The sequence below is a fragment of the Gavia stellata genome, chromosome 9, assembly GCF_030936135.1.
Source record: "Gavia stellata isolate bGavSte3 chromosome 9, bGavSte3.hap2, whole genome shotgun sequence".
NCBI lineage: Eukaryota > Metazoa > Chordata > Aves > Gaviiformes > Gaviidae > Gavia > Gavia stellata.
This window is the reverse complement of record NC_082602.1, coordinates 20,836,842-20,855,149: the sequence shown is the minus strand read 5'-3', so window position 1 is coordinate 20,855,149 and position 18,308 is coordinate 20,836,842. Positions and strand designations below refer to the sequence as shown.

Below are 18,308 nucleotides of genomic sequence, written 5' to 3'. Positions count from 1 at the left end.
ATTTATTAATACCAAATGGCAGATTCAATTTTCAGAAGTGAACCTCCATTTCTTCAAATCCAGGAAAAAAAACCCTCATCTTAACCAGTCTCTATGCTCACAGCACAGCTGCATAATATGCACACACAGGCTGTGGCTGCATGCAGCTGTGCCATCCTCCAGGGGCCAAACAGGAAGGCTGGACAAAGGTCCGTGTCTTAGGTCTTAGGAGACCTGAGTCCCAATCCCTCTTGTGCCACAGACTTCCTACATAACTTCAGGTAAGCTCATTCTGCCACCATATAGTGACAGAACGCAAACATTCAATGTAGATTAAGAAGAAAGCTCAGCCTGCAACAGCCACTGCTAACAGAGTTACTGCCAGGCTCTGCAACCTTCTTCTTACTTGGATTGAAAAGCCAAAGTACTAAATTGCATTCTGTGCCAATGGCTCTGTTAACACCACCCAACCCAGACTAAACCAAGGTCAGGTCTATTACACATTGCTACAATTATAGCACAAACATCCTTCTGCTCAAATTCTGCATTAGCTCTCTCCCACACAACTGGGACAACAGTATGGTGCTAACAATTCTGGTGGAGCTCAGCTACAAAAACCATACCACAGACAGAACAAACCTTTACCTACTTACAATGAGGATAAAAATTTCTTTTAAGCTCATGTGCAGAGGCACTGTTGACCCAGAGAGAACTCAAGCTGGACTCCCAACTACTTACCATAGTGACTGTGTAATCACACTCACTGTGCTCAGTGTCACTAGGCTCAGTGACACCCTGACTTCGGAAGAGACAAAACAAATAATATATACCTATAGCAGCAGTATGAATTGCTAAGCACTGATTTTAATTGAAATCAATGGAGAAAACTCTCAATAATTTTATACAGGGAGCAGAAAGTAAAACACATCTCATGGCCTTTTCACTTCCATTGACTGTGGGTATGTCTGTAAAAACATAATGATGTGGCTTGCACAAATACCCAAGTCAGTATCTTGCTGACTGACATATTCTGCTATTCTGGTACCCAAGCTAACTCAGATGTCTTCGTGTGTCATAACATTGTCCCAAACACATCCAAAAATGAGTGTGTTTGTGGTAGAGGAAGAAACTGGATCTGTCAAGTGCCCTAACAAGCAGTGTGATGACATAGACCACTGATTTTTAACAGTAAAGTAGTAAGAGTATTAACTTTCTAGAATAGAAGACATTATTATTTTGAATGAATGCACTGGGCTAAGCTTGGGAGCCAGAGGGGAACTGACAGATGGTCCTATCTTAATTCCAGCAGAAAGTTCTGCACAATGACATTTCTAATCAGTGGCCAGGAGACCTTGTATTGTCCTTAGAATCTATGAAATGGGGTTTCTCCTTCATTTTGATGGACAATACGATCACTGGAAGGAAAAGTTGGGATAATTTAGAGGGGAAATGTCACATTTTTCAGCAGTGTAGAATGACTTTGTACTCTGTTGGGATATTCAACTTGAGACTCCTCAAGAAGCTTGACTGTGAGAAAGTCCTGTACAGCATCCTCTGAAATCAGGTCCCCAACAGCCTCTGAAATGGGTGCCCAAAACAGCCAAAGACCACAACATATCATTAATTTCTGGAATGCTTAGACTTTTTCTTATTTACCTTCTCAGACCCATAGTTGCCAAAGCAGCAGGTGAAGTCCTCAAATCCCCAGCAGAATATTTTGCTCCAAAGAGGAGGAATCAAAACTTTATTTTTTTCGACAGCCAGAATGCCTTTCTCAGTATGAACAATGTGCCCAATAGCTCCCTTGGGATAGTCTGACAAGACAGAGAACATACTTATTTCTGTTGTTTTCAGAGCACTTACGTTAACTTTCCTCCTTGCACAGCTTGTCTGGTGAGGCTGGCAAGTCCCACAACTGGGCTCAGTGTTGTGGCCAGGCCCACAGACAGAAATCCACTCTACAGCTGAGATTCCAGACAGAATAGTGGAAACACTCCTCTCCAATGGACCACATAAATCCATGCAGAGGGAATGATGTGCTCCAAAGGAGGGGGTTTAACAGCAGTGTCATTAAGCTCCTTTTGATTGGCAGACTGCCTTATGCCATGCACTACAGAGGCTGCCGGGCACGCCACCAACAGTCTCTGTGGCACAGCTACGGGAGCCCAGTATCCCCACAAAGATGCGTGATGTAAAGAACACCACCACAGGACAAAAAGACGACACACTGAAATTTTCCAGGCTTCTTCATGGTAAGAAAAGTAGCAGACTAAGAAACAGATGAAGAAAAAGAAAAGATATGAAGATTGAGAAGTAGGGAAAGACAGACAATATTTACTTTACTGTTGAATATGAAAAAAGAGAATGAGATGGAAAACAGTGAGGTTTATGTTTCAATTTAACATATTCAGAATGTAGAAGAGGGAAAAGATTTAGCTGTCTCAAAAAAAAACCCCTGAACTCTACAACAGAAGTTTCAGGATTTCTCCTGAGTATTTGAGTGTTTTCAATGCCCACCCACAATACATACATACATAAATAATAACTGGCAGAAGGGATCTTGATTGTACCAACTCGTACAAAACTGTGCGACTATTTTTGTGCTCTTGAAAATCCAGATTCACCCTATCCAAGAATTCTGTACTTATTAGCTCCGAAAATGGAGCACAGCCCCTGCAGCACCTTTTATTGTAACTGGTGAGAGTTTCAGATTCTGCAGGCTGCTCATAAAAGGAGGAAGAATTCCACTTGAGTGAAGGGACAGCACAGTCTCTCTTCCTGATGAACTTTTCCCTTGGGCATTCCTGGATGGATGAGGTTTCGTGAAGAGCTAGAACAAAGGAATGGCATTGAAAAATGAATGTCTATTTGCCAGATCATGCAGGAGAGACATCTGTTTAAATCCTTAATCACAGACTCCAGGACTGCCATACATGTACCTCTTAATTAAAATAAAATCTTACCCTTACTACATTTTCATCAGACTACATCCCTTCCTCACAGAGATAGGAAGCTAATCCCAGTAATTCAGGAGAAGAGAGAAAAGTATAGGTGAGACTTTGAGCTGCTTTTATTTGACTGTACCCATTCCTAGACTAGTGGTTACTCATGTGACTGTACTGAAGGAGCAGAACCCAGATTTGATGTCACAGTTGCATGGCATACAACAGGAACAGCATGATTAGAAAGTGGAATCACACACACGTGTGTGTGCGCACAGATGTAGTACACAATCTGGAGAGGTCTACAGCCCATCTTTCAGCAGATATAAATCAGAAAATGTCTCTGATTTAGGTTTCTATTCTTGCTTTCCAGTTGAAATACTACAAGGTCAAAATAAATTATGCTCTCTACTCTCATGATAAAGTGGTACCTGCTTTGGTATCTGTCCAAAGTTGCTGATAAAACCCAGGATGGTGCTCTTAATCAGAGGATCTTTAATGTTGTTGAGGTCCATCTTGTCTCCATAGAAGTAAGGGTGATAGGTGTTAACTGCCTCCACTGCAGCTGAGCCATGTTGCTTATGGCCAAAAATCAGATCTATCCAGTGATGGAGGTGTGCACTGACATAGTCACTTTCCAATGCCTGAAACCAAAAGAAAATTAATTAATTCAGTAGCATGTATCCATTACAAATGTATTGCCACTTTCCAATCCCTGCTGGAGACTTAAATTCTCTACAAGTGAATCTTCACACTTTCAGTTCCTCCACTACCATCAATTCTCAGCACATCCTCACAAAACATGACCAAAGAGATGAAAGGTGGATCCCCACAGGAACAGGAAGGACAGAGTGCAGCATGTTTGACTTAATGGACACCAGGAGCAATATCCTCAGAGACAACACAGGCAGGTTCCACAAAGCAAAGTGCAAGCACTCCACAGATCTTGGCACATCCTCCAGCTCCCAGCACACACTAAAGCCTGTGCTATCATGTCTTCACCAATACTGTTAGAGACACAAGATTGTTTAAATGAGCAAAACATCTGTTAGCATTTGGTACCACCACTTTGCTCTATAGACAAACCACAGGTGAATTAAGGTACTAGTCTATGTGTAGAAATATGCCTTAATTATGAATCACACTGAGTAGCAGAGACTTTATTTGAGAAGATACATATAAACATAGATTGGAAAGGTACATGACTACCAGAGGGGCTTTAAGTTGGGTCTGAAGGATACAGCAGGAGAGGCTGCATGGCATGAACCACCAAAGAGAATGAAGAACTTGTAGTGAAATGGCAAGGGGTGCTGCAAGCCAAGACAGGGGAGGGTGTTTGCAATAGCAGAGTTGGGGTGCAGCAGGACAGCTATATGACAGAAGCTTCAAGACTGCTTGGGTTTGATCAACAAACAATTTGCTACCCTCGCAGGGCTTAAGCAGTTGCAGCACCAGATTTCCTCATCCTGGAAAAGCTCAGGGTCTGAACTTTTTTCCACAAAATAAGAAATGGTTAAATTTGATTAGATTTGCCACCTGTAGTGACAGGTGTGTGGATTAATGGGACCAGAAGAAACAATTACTACTGGAGAAGACTGGGAGAGATGCTACAAGGCAATACATCCAACCCAACGCAGGCTCCCTAGAAAGCTCAATGTAATCATAGTGGAAAACTTGTGCTTGGAAGACCCAGACAGCAAGTTCATAAGCAGTGGACACAAGTTTGAGTTGAACCTTTGCCCACCTCCAGGTTAACCAGCCTTACCCATGAGGTTTCACTAAATGCTACTGCCCCTGCCATCACCTGCCTCACCAAATTTTTGTGCATCCCCAAATGGCCTTGCCCAATGATTCAAGCAGCAGTGTTAAGCATTATTAAAAATACTTTCCTATCTCCAAATCATTTGACTGTGCAATACTCCCTGATGCTCATTTAAAGGTCTCCCAAGCAGACCATCCCACCCAAAGCACAGCAGAAATAAACAAGCTAATGGGATCCAGAACAACGGCTCATTTCACAGAGCAGACAGTTAGTCCAGTGCAGCTGGTTTGAATGACCCTGCCCACAGCTGTAATGATCACAGGGCAGCTGAGAGAACAAGCACAGCATACAATCTGTCCCCTGCAAACAATAGGAAAACACTTATGAACAGACTCAGAACTCATCCTCATTAATAAAAGCAGTTAATCCATGAATTACAAACTGTAAATTTTGCCTGGCATCACTGCCAGAGCAAAACAAAGCAACCAACAGAGCTGCAACTGTGCAGCCTCTCAGTATTTCACTGAGCACTGTGACAAGCCCAGCCAGGGAGGGAGAACTTGTGGTCTAAGGAGGAAGTAAATAAATTTCTTTAGACGACTAGATTCCTAACTTATTAAACCTGAAACAGGGAGCTACTCAGAGTTTTATGTCAAGAACAATTCTTTGCTCTCATGTTCTTTAAAGCAACAGCCAAACCTCAGAACAGTGTTGCACCAAACTCACTGTGACGCCTCCTAAAAATGACCATGATACCAGTAACAAGTACATCCAGTCTTGTGGATGATTTCAGAGGAGACAGAAGCCCACATGTTTCAGAATTCAAGATCTCTAACTCTTCACTTCATGGTTAGACGAACCTTCCCAGGCAGGCTAATCAACTTCCTTCCCACAGCAAGATTTCTTGCACCCTCCTGTGTAACATCTAGTACTAGCTATGGTTGGAGACAGAATATTGAACTGACTATGTGAGGTCTGATCAGGTCTGGCAAATCATTAAGAACACCAGTCTACAAATGTAATCTTTCATTTGCTAAACTGCTCCTATTTGAGATTTGAATTAATTTGTAAAAGTTGTGTGGCTTTATCAGCTGTGCCAACATTATCAAATAGTGCAGCTCAGTGGAAGCAGGTCTGTAGAACAGAACAGATGGTAGAGAGGGCTCAGTATCCACATTATGTGCACTGTGAGGACTTTACTTCAAATTAGACCTAGTCTGCTCCCACAGGCTGAATGCCACCAGCATCTGGAGTGCACAACTGGAATGCAGCTTTTGGTTTCGTTTCATCCAAACCAAATCTAGTTCACACAATCCGAGATCGCTCTACAATGAGTGCAAAACCATGCTACGCAGGGTTGATTGATAGATTCATTTCCAAACTGCACCCTTACTCCAAAGTACAAGGCAAAAGCAGATATTCCCCATTGTATCTAAGTGCCTTTGGAGTGCCCACCATTACACAAGCAGTAAGGAGCCCAGCTCAGTACCTTAACACTCCAAACGAGCCACATTATAAGAGACAGCATTCCTCCCTATGTTTTTCTTTAAAAAACACGAGTGTAAAATTGCAGCAGCTTTCAGGTATCCATGGATTTCTGTCTGCAGCACCTCTGTTAGGGAAGGACAGTGCTGTCTTTCCCATCTTTGGGAAACTGGAGAACAGAGACTAAGCACCTTGGAAGGTCACAGAGAGAGCAAGAGACAGAGCAGAGCAAGGAACCACAGTGCCCCAAAACCTACAATGCCTTCATTGGAGTCACTGGGGAACACCAGGGAACTGTTGCATGTTTGACCTCAATGGCCAAAACCTATTTGCAGTGGGTAGCACTGAGTTGCTTCCCTGCAAGGAAAGGGATTGGGCATTCCCTAGGCTCAACTCTTCATTTTAGCAAGGACTATACTTCAAGCAGCAAGCCTGCAATGCACACAACACTTACACAAGGATCTCCTTCCTCATAGTAGATGTATTATCAAGTGGTTACAGGTACTGACAAAAACTCTCTTCCCTTCCACTACCTTTCAGTCTGACTAGAGCTCTGAGCCTCTAAATCACTCTCTAGGCATCTTCAGAAATGCCTGACTCAGTAATACCTCTTACTGTGTACATACAGGAGCTTAAGCAGTCTGAACATGCCTCTTAACCTCTGTGCATCTCAGTTCTTTGGCAAAAATATTCTCTCCTCAAGGTAATAGGTTGCAAAAAGCAAGGGACAGAGTCTGACTGAAAAATGGAAGCTAGGTTCTGGGGGAAATTCAGACACTGAATAGTGTTTTCTTTCCAAATCAGAACAAAAAGCTCAACTCTCAAGTCTTCTCATGTATTAAAATCCACACCCCCACCCAATTCTAAATTTGGAAAAATTACATCCTTCTATTTTACTAATAATGAGGCTATATACCATACAATATTAGTTATAACAGCTACATCATATAATAAAATACTTTCAGTTCAGCCTGTAATCTAATATAAACATTGCAATTAAAGATCATTTTGAAATGTTTTGATAGCAAGGACAGAAAGTAGAAATTTGAGACATTTTCTTGTTATTACTGACACACTCCCATTTCAACCTGACTAGTTTTCTTGTGAAAAAGTCTTCCTTTTTTTCCCAGACAGGTCTACTCACTGTGTGTTTGTCAGCCCAGTAATACTGGGCTGTGATCTGAGTTACACATGTGACTGCTACAGAAATACAAAGTAAAACAAAGAACAAGAAGATTCATGTAGCTTCTGTAAAGGGACTGATTAGTTACTGAATATCCTGTAAATTCAATGTACTGGCTTAGGTTACTAACCTGTGTGCAGCAAACCACCGAGTCAAGCTACTAGGCATGGAGACACTTGAGACCTGCTAATAATAGTAAGCAGCTATTCTCCACACCACATAACTTAAAAGGTTGTGAATTAATGACATTCCATGTATTGAGACAGGATTCTGGGGCAAAAAGTGGTAGGTGACTACTTTGAATCACATTTTCAAAATGATTGAAAAAAAATTTTTGTAGAATCATAGAATCACTTAGGTTGGAAAAAAGACCTTTGAGATCGTCAAGTCTAACCATTAACCTAACACTGCTAAGTCCACCACTAAGCCATGTCCCTAAGCGCCTCATCCACATGTCTTTTAAATACCTCCAGGGATGGTGACTCCACCACTTCCCTGGGCAGCCTGTTCCAATGCTTCACCACTCTCTCAGTGAAGAAATTTTTCCTAATATCCAGCCTAAACCTCCCCTGGCACAACTTGAGGCCATTTCGTCTTGTCCTATCACTTGTCACTTGGGAGAAGAGACCAGCACCACCTCTCTGCAACCTCCTTTCAGGTAGTTGCAGAGAGCGATAAGGTCTCCCCTCAGCCTCCTCTTCTCCAGACTGATCAACCCCAGTTCCCTCAGCCGCTCCTCATCAGACTTGTGCTCCAGACCCCTCACAAGCTTCATTGCCCTTCTCTGGACACGCTCCAGCACCTCAATATCCTTCTTGCAGTGAGGGGCCCAAAACTGAACACAGTATTCGAGGTGCGGCCTCACCAGCGCCGAGTACAGGGGCACAATCCCTTCCCTACTCCTGCTGGCCACACTATTTCTGATACAGGCCAGGATGCCATTGGCCTTCTTGGCCACCTGGGCACACTGCTGGCTCATATTCAGCCGGCTGTCCATCAACACCCCCAGGTCCTTTTCTGCGGGGCAGCTTTCCAGCCACTCATCCCCAAGCCTGTAGCATTGCATGGGGTTGTTGTGACCCAAGTGCAGGACCCGTCACTTGGCCTTGTTGAACCTCATACAATTGGCCTCGGCCCATCGATCCAGCCTGTCCAGATCCCTCTGCAGAGCCTTCCTACCCTCAAGCAGACCAACACACCCACCTAACTTGGTGTCGTCTGCAAACTTGTTGAGGGTGCACTCGATCCCCTTGTTCAGATCATTGACAAAGATATTAAACAAGATCGGCCCCACTACTGAGCCCTGGGGAACACCACTTGTGATCAGCCACCAACTGGATTTAACTCCATTCACCACAATTCTTTGGGCCCGGCCATCCAGCCAGTTTTTCAGCCGGCGAAGAGTGCGCCCGTCCAAGCCATGAGCAGTCAGTTTCTCCAGGAGAATGTTGTGGGAAATGATGTCAAAGGCTTTACTAAAGTCTGGGTAGACTATATCCACAGCTTTTCCCTCGTCCACTGAGTCACTTTGTCATAGAAGTAGAACAGATTAGTCAGGCAGGACCTGCCTTTCATAAACCCATGCTGTCTGGGCCTGATCTCTGGTTGTACTGTATGTGCCACGTGATGGCACACAAGATGATCTGCTCCATAGTCTTCCTCGGCACCGAGGTCAGGCTGACAGGCTTGTAGTTCCCTCAGTCCTCTTTCTGGCCCTTCTTGAAGATGGGCGTCACATTTGCTAACCTTCAGTCCGCTGGGACCTCCTCAGTTAGCCAGGTCTGCTGGTAGAAGATGGAAAGTGGCTTGGTGAGCACTTCCACCAGCTCCCTCAGTACTCTTGGGTGGATCCCATCTGGTTCCATAGACTTGTGGGTGTCTAAGTGCTGTAGCAGGTCGCTAACCATTTCCCGTTGGATTGTGGGGGCTCCCCATCCCTATCTTCCAGCTCAGCTCATATTCAAACGCCAAAAAGTTTGCAACATCAGGAACCTATAGAGACAGTATGGGATGCAGGTGCTGCAAAGCACTGACTTGTCTTTGGAATATAATGTTTTAACAAGAATTAAGTCTTAGCAAGATATGCAGATAATGCACAGGAGCCAGTTCTCTTAAAACTGGTTTAAAAGAAGAAAATTTTCTTTAGGATGCATTCACAGCCCATAGACCAGCTTATAAAGGATTTTTTTTTTTTTTAAACATGGATAAAAATGGCATTGCCAAACATGGGACTAAGGCTGGGTTACTGACAGCACCCAGGTGGCTGCAGGGAGAAGGAGATGTAAGAAGAGGCCAGAATAAATAAATCAAATAGATGCACAGGGTCTCAAGAGGGAAAGGAGAGACACTTTAGGAGGACACTTTGAGGAGCGCAACCATACAGAAATTCAAAATATAAGGGCATGGAGAAGGAGATTTGTATGTAATGTCTCACAAAGAAGATGGTCCCCTTCCAGTTGTCTCTGTACTGACTTGAAACAAGGTATCAGGACATCAGAAAGAATGAGATGAAGAGTCAAGAGAATGCCCAAGAAAAGCATGGAAATGTTTTAGTAGTATGGACAATCAGAAAAAGTACGGACTCTGAACGCAGCACAGAAGTGCAAAGCAAGGGGCATGAAAGTAATGGTAACTTAATGGGAGCATTGTGGTTGCGGTCAATAGTTAAGTGAACAGCGGAGAAAAGAATATTTACAAGACAAGAGTATGACTCCAGTTTTGTTCAAAACAGGAACAAAAAGTTAAGGCAGTCAGTAAGGAGGTCAGAGACAGGACTTAGGAACCAGCATTTGGAGAGGTCAGCTGAGGAAGGGCTTATTTGGAGATATCAAAATAGAGAAGATGATTGTAGCCACAGGTTTGGATGCAATCACCTACAAAGAGATTACACAGACTGAAAGTTGAACCCCCAAGGGCAGGCCCTGCATAGCATAGGAGAGGCGAGAAGAACGCACTGAGGGAGAAACTGAAGGTACACATGACAAACCAGGATGATGCAATGCCTTGAAAATCATGGGCTATTTGTTTAGTCCCACCAATGTTAACACATATAATCATTGCGCTTCTTGTACACAGCAACAATCTGCGCACACTCACAAATATAGATTGACTCCTTTTGGCAGAGGAAATCTGATGAGATAATGCAGGGGAACTATAGTACAGCCCATTCTCTTTTTAGCTCTAACAAAAAGAGAGGCCTGCAAGAAGATTTTCTGCTGCAAAGTATGCATTCAATGCAACAATCTTCATACAGAATTGCCTTTGCACTCACTACTACATAGCAGGTGACATCATACAGAATTAAGACTTTCTAACTATTAATAGATAGCATTAATTGCAGTAAGTCTCAGGACCTTAAAGCTATTTGCTTTCAAATTGCCAAGGCTGACTCCATTAAAGGCAGGAAATCACATTAGGTTTTTCCCCCCCAAAATAAAAAAATAATTGTAGTCCTGGCATGACTCAGAGATGGAGTTAAATAGTTTAAATAAACACACAGGTGGTTAGCAACAACATGGAACTGTATGCATATAAATGCCATGTGCATGCATTGCGTTATGTTCACATACACTTACGGGCTGAGACAGGTCCATGCCACAGACCTAGATACAAACCTCACCTGGTTGGGAAAGTTGGCCTTGATTCAGGGTGAATTTAGGCAGACAAGTAGACAGGCAAAGTTCAGAACCCACACAAACTCCACAAAGGCAGGGTGCATTTGGATCTAACATTTTGGTTTGTGACTCTGGCCTTCAGAGTTTCATTTTCAGTGGGACGCAGTTCACCATTTTGACACAAATCTTGATATTCACTGACCTGTCTGTGCAGGAGAATGAATTTATGGGGGTCCCCATCTGCCCAAGGAGGAAGCTGCACATCTCCCAGCACTGTTCCATCCTGCATGCAGCCTGCAGGAATTAAAAAGGGAGAATTAAAACCAAGAATTGCACACGTTGCAAATAGGAACAGCTTTTCTAAAACACTTAAGTCAAAGGAAATAGAGGTGATTTCCACACATGCAGTTTCAGGTTCTATGTCAAATATAATGCCATAGAACATTGCAGAACCAATTTCTCCTGGGATTTCTGATCTAGTAATAAAGCACTGAGAAGATGTTCTTGTAACTGTTGCTAATACAGTAAAAATATGCACGTCCTCAGCACAAACCATTTTAGCACACACTGTAAACTCAGACAAGACAAACCTGTTGGCACAACTTTCTTTTTATACATAATCCCGTGAGCCTGACTGCCAGATATTCCTACTAAAGCAGCCACTGGGAGGGATTTTCTTCTCAAGTCCTTTGCAATCTGATTCCTTTCAGAAGGTGAGCATATGTTCTTATATTAGAGCACAGTGTTGTGCAATTGGATGAATTCAAATCTAAGTTAAGGCTCAGGTCTGGGACTCCAAGTTTCCTTTCAGTGTAGCAGTGAACAGATTCAGGTTCTTGGCTGTGCCTATTGTAAAATCTTCCTGTATATTTGCTCTCTATTGGCAAGATTCTCATGTCTTTTTTAGGTCCCTTCACCTGATTCCACTCAGGTAAGTCTCTGGATCTTGATTTCACAGCCAGGCTCTGCTTCCTGGACTCCTCTCAAGATGAAACTACACCAGTCCTTTCTTGTCTTTTAACAATCTTCTAGAATCTTTTTCCCATTCTGCTCTTTTCTTAGCATGTCTCATTTCACTGAGATCTTAAATAAATACAATTGTAGCTAGACCTCAACACCATGAGTTAAGTTGACTTTGCCGTCACCAATTTAGGATGATTCTTAAGGTATTTCTCCTCTGCCCTAATTGTTAACCAACCACTACGAAAAGCAGCTTAGCACTGCAAATTATGTGAATTTCCTGTAAAGTGAAGTGAATCAGGACTGCCATGCCTATTTCTGAATACTATTTTTTCTGGATTCTCTTTGACCCCCCCATCACTGTTGCAAAAAGGTCTAGAAACAGTGTACATTCAGAAAGGATTGTGATGTCAGGGACAATACATCAAGTTCATGTTACTTGTGCAGAACCTTTCAAGACGATAGTGAGGACATTTGGCAACTTTAATCACCAGAGACACAGGATTTAAAAAAAGAACACCACCAACACCATTTAATAACTGGTCCATCTCTGGGTCCCTCACTACAAGGAGGACACTGAGGTGCTGGAGTGTGTCCAGAGAAGGGCGACGAAGCTGGTGAGGGGTCTGGAGCACAAGTCTGATGAGGAGCGGCTGAGGGAACTGGGGTTGATCAGTCTGGAGAAGAGGAGGCTAAGGGGAGACCTTATCGCTCTCTGCAACTACCTGAAAGGAGGTTGCAGAGAGGTGGTGCTGGTCTCTTCTCCCAAGTGACAAGTGATAGGACAAGAGGAAATGGCCTCAAGTTGCGCCAGGGGAGGTTCAGGCTGGATAGTAGGAAAAATTTCTTTACTGAGAGAGTGGTGAAACACTGGAACAGGCTGCCCGGGGAGGTGGTGTAGTCACCATCACTGAGGAGTTCAATGAACGTATGGACGAGGCATTGTGGGACATGGTTTAGTGGGCATGGTGGTGTTGGGTTGATGGTTGGACTTGATGATCTTACAGGTCTTTTCCAACCTTAGTGATTCTGTGTGTTATCTCCAAAAGTCAAATTAATATATTGTTCATAGACACACAGATGTGATGATACAGACCAAATGTTCAAAAGCAGCCACCTAGATTGCTTATATCAAAAGCCACCTTTGTCTGGCAAAATGTATAATTCCGTTGCACAGTAATTAATAGGAACTACAATCCCTTCTGAGCTGGAAACATGGTTCTTCTGATATGATTCAGGTATTGTAACCTTACTTTAAAAAAAATTGATCTCTCATTGCTAGAGAGCCTCATCAGTCTGCATAGTCCAGGGACCAACTTTCAACATGTGATCTGGATCTTTTCGCTTGGCAGGATGCTGGGGAGCATAAAGGGAGCACTGAAGTCCCTTCTAGCACTTACCAAGTTCAAAGCGATTTGCATTGGTTAGGAACTCTGGCAAGTAGAAGAATTCAGGGGTGAGTTCCCTGACATCACTCATGTTGTCCCTTGATGCTGATTCCCACGTGCTCTTGACACTGTGAAACATCCTGTCTGCAACATCAAAACTCCCACCCTGTGAAATGGAGACAGACAAAAAGACTGCAGTGTGAATATTCTGTTAAATAAAAAGCAGATGCAGAATTTTAGCCAATTCTGCAATAATCACCTCATCGCATGTTTGATTAGGTGATATCTCAAGATCTGTCCCAACGCTATTTACTGTGATCTTATATTAGGGGCTGTCTTAATCCTGATTTGTAGGTATGTAGGTCTTAGCTTGGAGTCTTAGCATAGCTTGCAATAACACAGAGGCAAGCAGAAATGATCATGGGCAGCTTGAGAATATCAGTGTACCCATTATTAATGCTCCTGAAGGCAATTAACTCCTTTCATCCCAAAGCAATTTGCAAGCAGCAGACACAACTTCAGTGTTTTCACTTCAGTTGTGACCCAAATAGTTGTGAACAATCTTATATGCAATCCTCCAGAGAAAAGTCTTTGGAGAAAGGGGGTACCATTAAAATAACATTCACCAGATCCAGGCAAACAGGAAAGGCCCAGGGGGCAGGAGCCTGCAGGGACTGTTCATTCCTTATGGGAAGGAGGGACAGCATAAAGAGGGAAAGAAGGGAAGAATGCCTGGGTCCCAAATTGAACTGGTGTGTTAGGAAGGAGAAACAAACTACCTCATGTCCCAAGAGCATTTGAACATGTCTAGTTTAATGCGAGTCCAACACTAGACAAAAGCAGCCTTAGTAGCCCCGGATATCCATCTGAACTAAGGCTTCAAGAAGAAAGAAAGAAAAAACAAAGTAGAAAAAATAAATCACTGAGTGAAGAGTATATGCCTTACATTGGAACCATAATTCCTACAGGATTTTCTAATGAGATTTCAGGTACTGTATGCATTTGTGAAAATCCAGGTTAACCTTTATATAGAGATCCCTACATTGAGCATGAAAGGATTTATTTTAAAATAAAATTTCTACAATAACAGAAATAACCAAATAGACAACCAGTTTTTGGAGATCACCTGAATGAGTTTGTCAGAACGAACAAGCTGTTTCAGAAGAACACTGACTTTTTAACAGTATAAAATGACAGAACCAAATTGTTTCTCAATACCTAGTTCAGGTACCAGCAGCAGTAGAGCTGCCCAACTGCAACATGCTCCCAGGCTAATATATGTATTTCTTGTTGGGGTTAATTGATTTGGATTATATGTCATGGGACATAACACTACATCCCATTGCCAGGGCTCAAGAGAGATTGTCAGAGATAGAACAAGTAACTTTAAACAGTTCTGCAGTGCAGTGAAAATATATGAATGATTGCTCATCCTCAACCATTCAGTCCTCAAAGCTGCTTCACTAGGCAAAAAGAACAAGCCAGCAGGTTTACAGAATGAAGACACTAAAACCCAGATGTGGTGCAAAAGTGAATCTGTCAATGAATGAGACGCAGTCAGGTTCTGTTTATGGCTGACCTCTTGAGAAATCTGGATAGCTTTTGGTTAGTTTTCTCTCTGCCTGTAAATTGTTGCATGTGCCAGATGAGGAGGATGCTGTCCTTCTGCACAGTAACAATCAGATGAAGCTTTGACTTGCAATCTATTAAATAGGAAAATAACCTCTAAGCATCCTCATGCTGTAAGGATGGGATCCCACTCCCATGGATCAGATGAACCCTGAGCAGCAGTTCCCGCATTGGTTTCTGACGGTAAGAACCACTGCCTTTTTGACTCCCCCTCCAATTACCTGCACGCTTATGATGCAACTCCTTTGGATCTACAAACTCTGCTAAGTCTGGGAACTGCAAGTCAAGAAATAACTTTTGCCATTATCTTTTGTTAGGGAGAAACTACCCTCATGGATCAGCTACCAAAACACAGAAGTCAATACACCCTAAGTTCTGAAGCCACATCTCCTTGCTTGTCTTTTGAGATAGACTCCCACCAAAAGCCAACACATATTCCAAGTGGAAAGACCCCAACGCTGTTTCCCCCGAGGTGAACTCTGACCAGGTTTTTGGTCCAGCCTCATCTCTAAATGACAGCATAGTTCTGCTTTACTTCCTTGTATTTTATGGTCTTCTTTCCTTATACCACTGACAATTTTGAAGCCTTCCCACAACCACTCAAGGGACTGAGTGAAAAAGTGGCTAATCACATGAGTAAGCCTAGCTGGAGTTAATCTGATGCACAAGGTCATCTTGTTCTTGATCATTATTAGGCAGGGACCCTTGGAGTCAAATTCAAATTGAAATTAAAACAGAGTAGAAGAAGGACTATAAATAAATCAACAGCTAACAAGTATCTCATTGAAGCATATTAAAGGGCTTTGTATATTTAATCTGCACACAGCGCTCTGTGTCTGGTGGTGATTGATGCTTTTTCATCTTTTTTTGCAGCTTTTATGAGAGCTGATGGTAATCTCCTGAGAAACAATATGATTTGTAATAAAAAGATTACCTGTATTAAATAAAAATAATATATACATAGGAAATGCTGTTAGCGCGACAAATCTGGTTAAAGATATTACCACCACGAAAAAATGTGATTTTTTCCCTGGCTGTCTAATTCATTTTAGAGAAAAGTAATATCTTTAAAACTTAAGCCTGTATTATTTATAAAGGAAGCAATAACTGATTTTCCCATTTCCTATATTAATAAATTTATTTGCATATATTTATATCAGAATTAATGAGTTTTCTCTCTCTATGAATGCAAAAATTGCACTGAAAGGGAAAAAGAGAATCAAGAATTACTTTATGCCTTTAGATTGCAAGTCGACATAAACTCTTTGGCTTTTCTACAGCTAGATAGAGTAAGTCTCTGTTTTCTTTCCTTTCAGTAGAGGCCTTATACTGTCATCAGGAATACTAGAAAAATACACTTTTTAAAACTACAGTTCAGCAGGGTATATACAAAGCAACTAGTCAAAGAGATCTCTAGAGAGAAGTTAGAATTAGTGTCACTAATTACAGAGGGCATGGGGTCCTAGAATGCCTTTCCAACAAAGACACTAAACACAGAAACCTTTGCTGCTTTTTTGTAGTGCTGAGACTAACACCTGAAAGGAATTCTAGGAGGTACTTGCCTAAGGTGAAGTGGAAGGCACCATCCAACACCTGCCCGATGATCCAGTCTTTCATCCTTTCCAGTACAATATGCAAAGTACATACACACTTTTCTCCAGAGTCAGATCTCAATACACTTAAATAAAATGTAAAATAAGGTTTTGTAAAATCCTGTACAGTTCCCTTACTAGAGACAATGCTTCATCACTGCCTTCTTCTGTTGTCAAGTGCAAATCAGTTCTTTGACCTGAGAGAGAGGATGGTATGCCAACATCAGTTTTTCACAAGGGGTGCACCGAAGTTGTTGCATTTCCTTGTCATGTGCATTCAGACTGGTAGTTTGCAGTTATAAGCATAATTTTTCCACTTTTTAAGATGCTGAGAACCTTTCCCAGTCCCCAACTCAGCACCCTTCCAAGGTCTTAAGTTTGGGAGTACTCCTTTTCCAACCTGCTCTTGACTTGAGCATACAGTTCTCAGGTCTGGTGTTCGCCTGACTGCATCTCACAGTTAGCAATTCCTAAGCCACTATAGGATCAGTCACCTGGGGGAAATGACAGCAATGAGCTCAGCTGAACATGCAGTAACATAAGAGCAAAGGAATGAGAATGGAAGAAGTTCAACAGTTTCAGTGGATCCATATCCAGACAAAATTTTGAGTGCTTGAGATCTCAGCAGCCTTTGAAGATAACTATTTCCAAAAAAATGCTGGTTACCTGCTAATCACACATAAACACTGCTGCAAAGCAGCTACTCAACTGGGAACTTGTTATGCATGAAAAGTGTGCCAGTGAGATACAGCAGCCTTTGTTGTTTACCACAAGAAATAACTGCTCCACAGTTATTCATGACTGCAGCTAACATATGGCTCACAGAGTGCGATGGTAACCATTGCCTCAGGTGGTTCACTAACCCATCAGCTACTGCTGGTAACAGCTGATATCATACGGCTTATTACTTAATTAGCACAGCATTTTATTTGTATTAGTTCATTTAAAAAAAAAAAATACCAGCACAACAGCAAAGGACTTGGAGAGCTGCAGGAGGCATGGCCAGTCCTCACCATATGTACAGCAGTCTCTGCGTGTGGAATATTCTGGCCTAGCTGTCTCCCACACATTGCTCCATAAGGATACACAGATTTCAGCAAGAGACTCCTTAAAAAATACACTTTTGAGGACCTGTCCTCCTGGTAGACCTTGCTATAACACAACACATAGTACAGAAATAAGGGTAACAACTGTCTGCTACAGCCCAAGTGTTTGTGCTTGTGTGTCACCAACTGCCTGCTGAAGGGCAGTCAGGAAATTTGGTCCCCCTGTATGCTGACCAGTTGGGAAAGGTAAGCACAAAGTTCAGTTTCCATGAAATTCAGTTCCATAGGGAGTGCTTTTAGCACCATAAAACAGTGGCTAGTTCAGAACAAGCTAAAACAAAATATTCCTTCTGGAACACTGGATGTAGTCTTACTCCACTTCTCCTTCAGGGAGCTGATCCTATAACCCTACCATCCCTCACCCACCAGAACCTGTGCATCCTCATCTGGCCCAGGAATGCTCTTTATGCCACCACAGCCAACTCCAAGTGCTTGCCTGTAGCCGCATTACTGTATGGGCATTTGGGCTTAGAATACGTACCATGAAAGTCTCATATGCCCCAAAGTCAGAAGCTTATGTTCAAACAGGTAGTTAAACATTGTCTAGGTGTTTACATGCCTCAGCTCTCACAAAATGCATCACAGGACCAAAACTAAATAATCCTTCTCCCTCAGAAACAAACAGGATCATCAGGCATCAGTCATGCTCCCATTAAGATGTTTTCACT

At 42.5% G+C, this 18,308-nt stretch overlaps 1 protein-coding gene across 1 annotated transcript in view; it reads right to left on the bottom strand.

The window, feature by feature from the left end:
• The window catches only part of WDFY4 (WDFY family member 4), a 140,337-nt gene that overhangs the window by 11,589 nt on the left and 110,440 nt on the right, over positions 1 to 18,308 (bottom strand). Inside the window, exons 51-55 of the mRNA XM_059821010.1 lie at positions 13,326 to 13,479; positions 11,168 to 11,259; positions 3,353 to 3,565; positions 2,662 to 2,809; positions 1,636 to 1,793 (exon numbers count right to left, since the gene is read on the bottom strand). Coding sequence (XP_059676993.1) covers positions 1,636 to 1,793; positions 2,662 to 2,809; positions 3,353 to 3,565; positions 11,168 to 11,259; positions 13,326 to 13,479 — 765 coding nt within the window. The remainder of the gene's footprint in view (positions 1 to 1,635; positions 1,794 to 2,661; positions 2,810 to 3,352; positions 3,566 to 11,167; positions 11,260 to 13,325; positions 13,480 to 18,308) is intronic.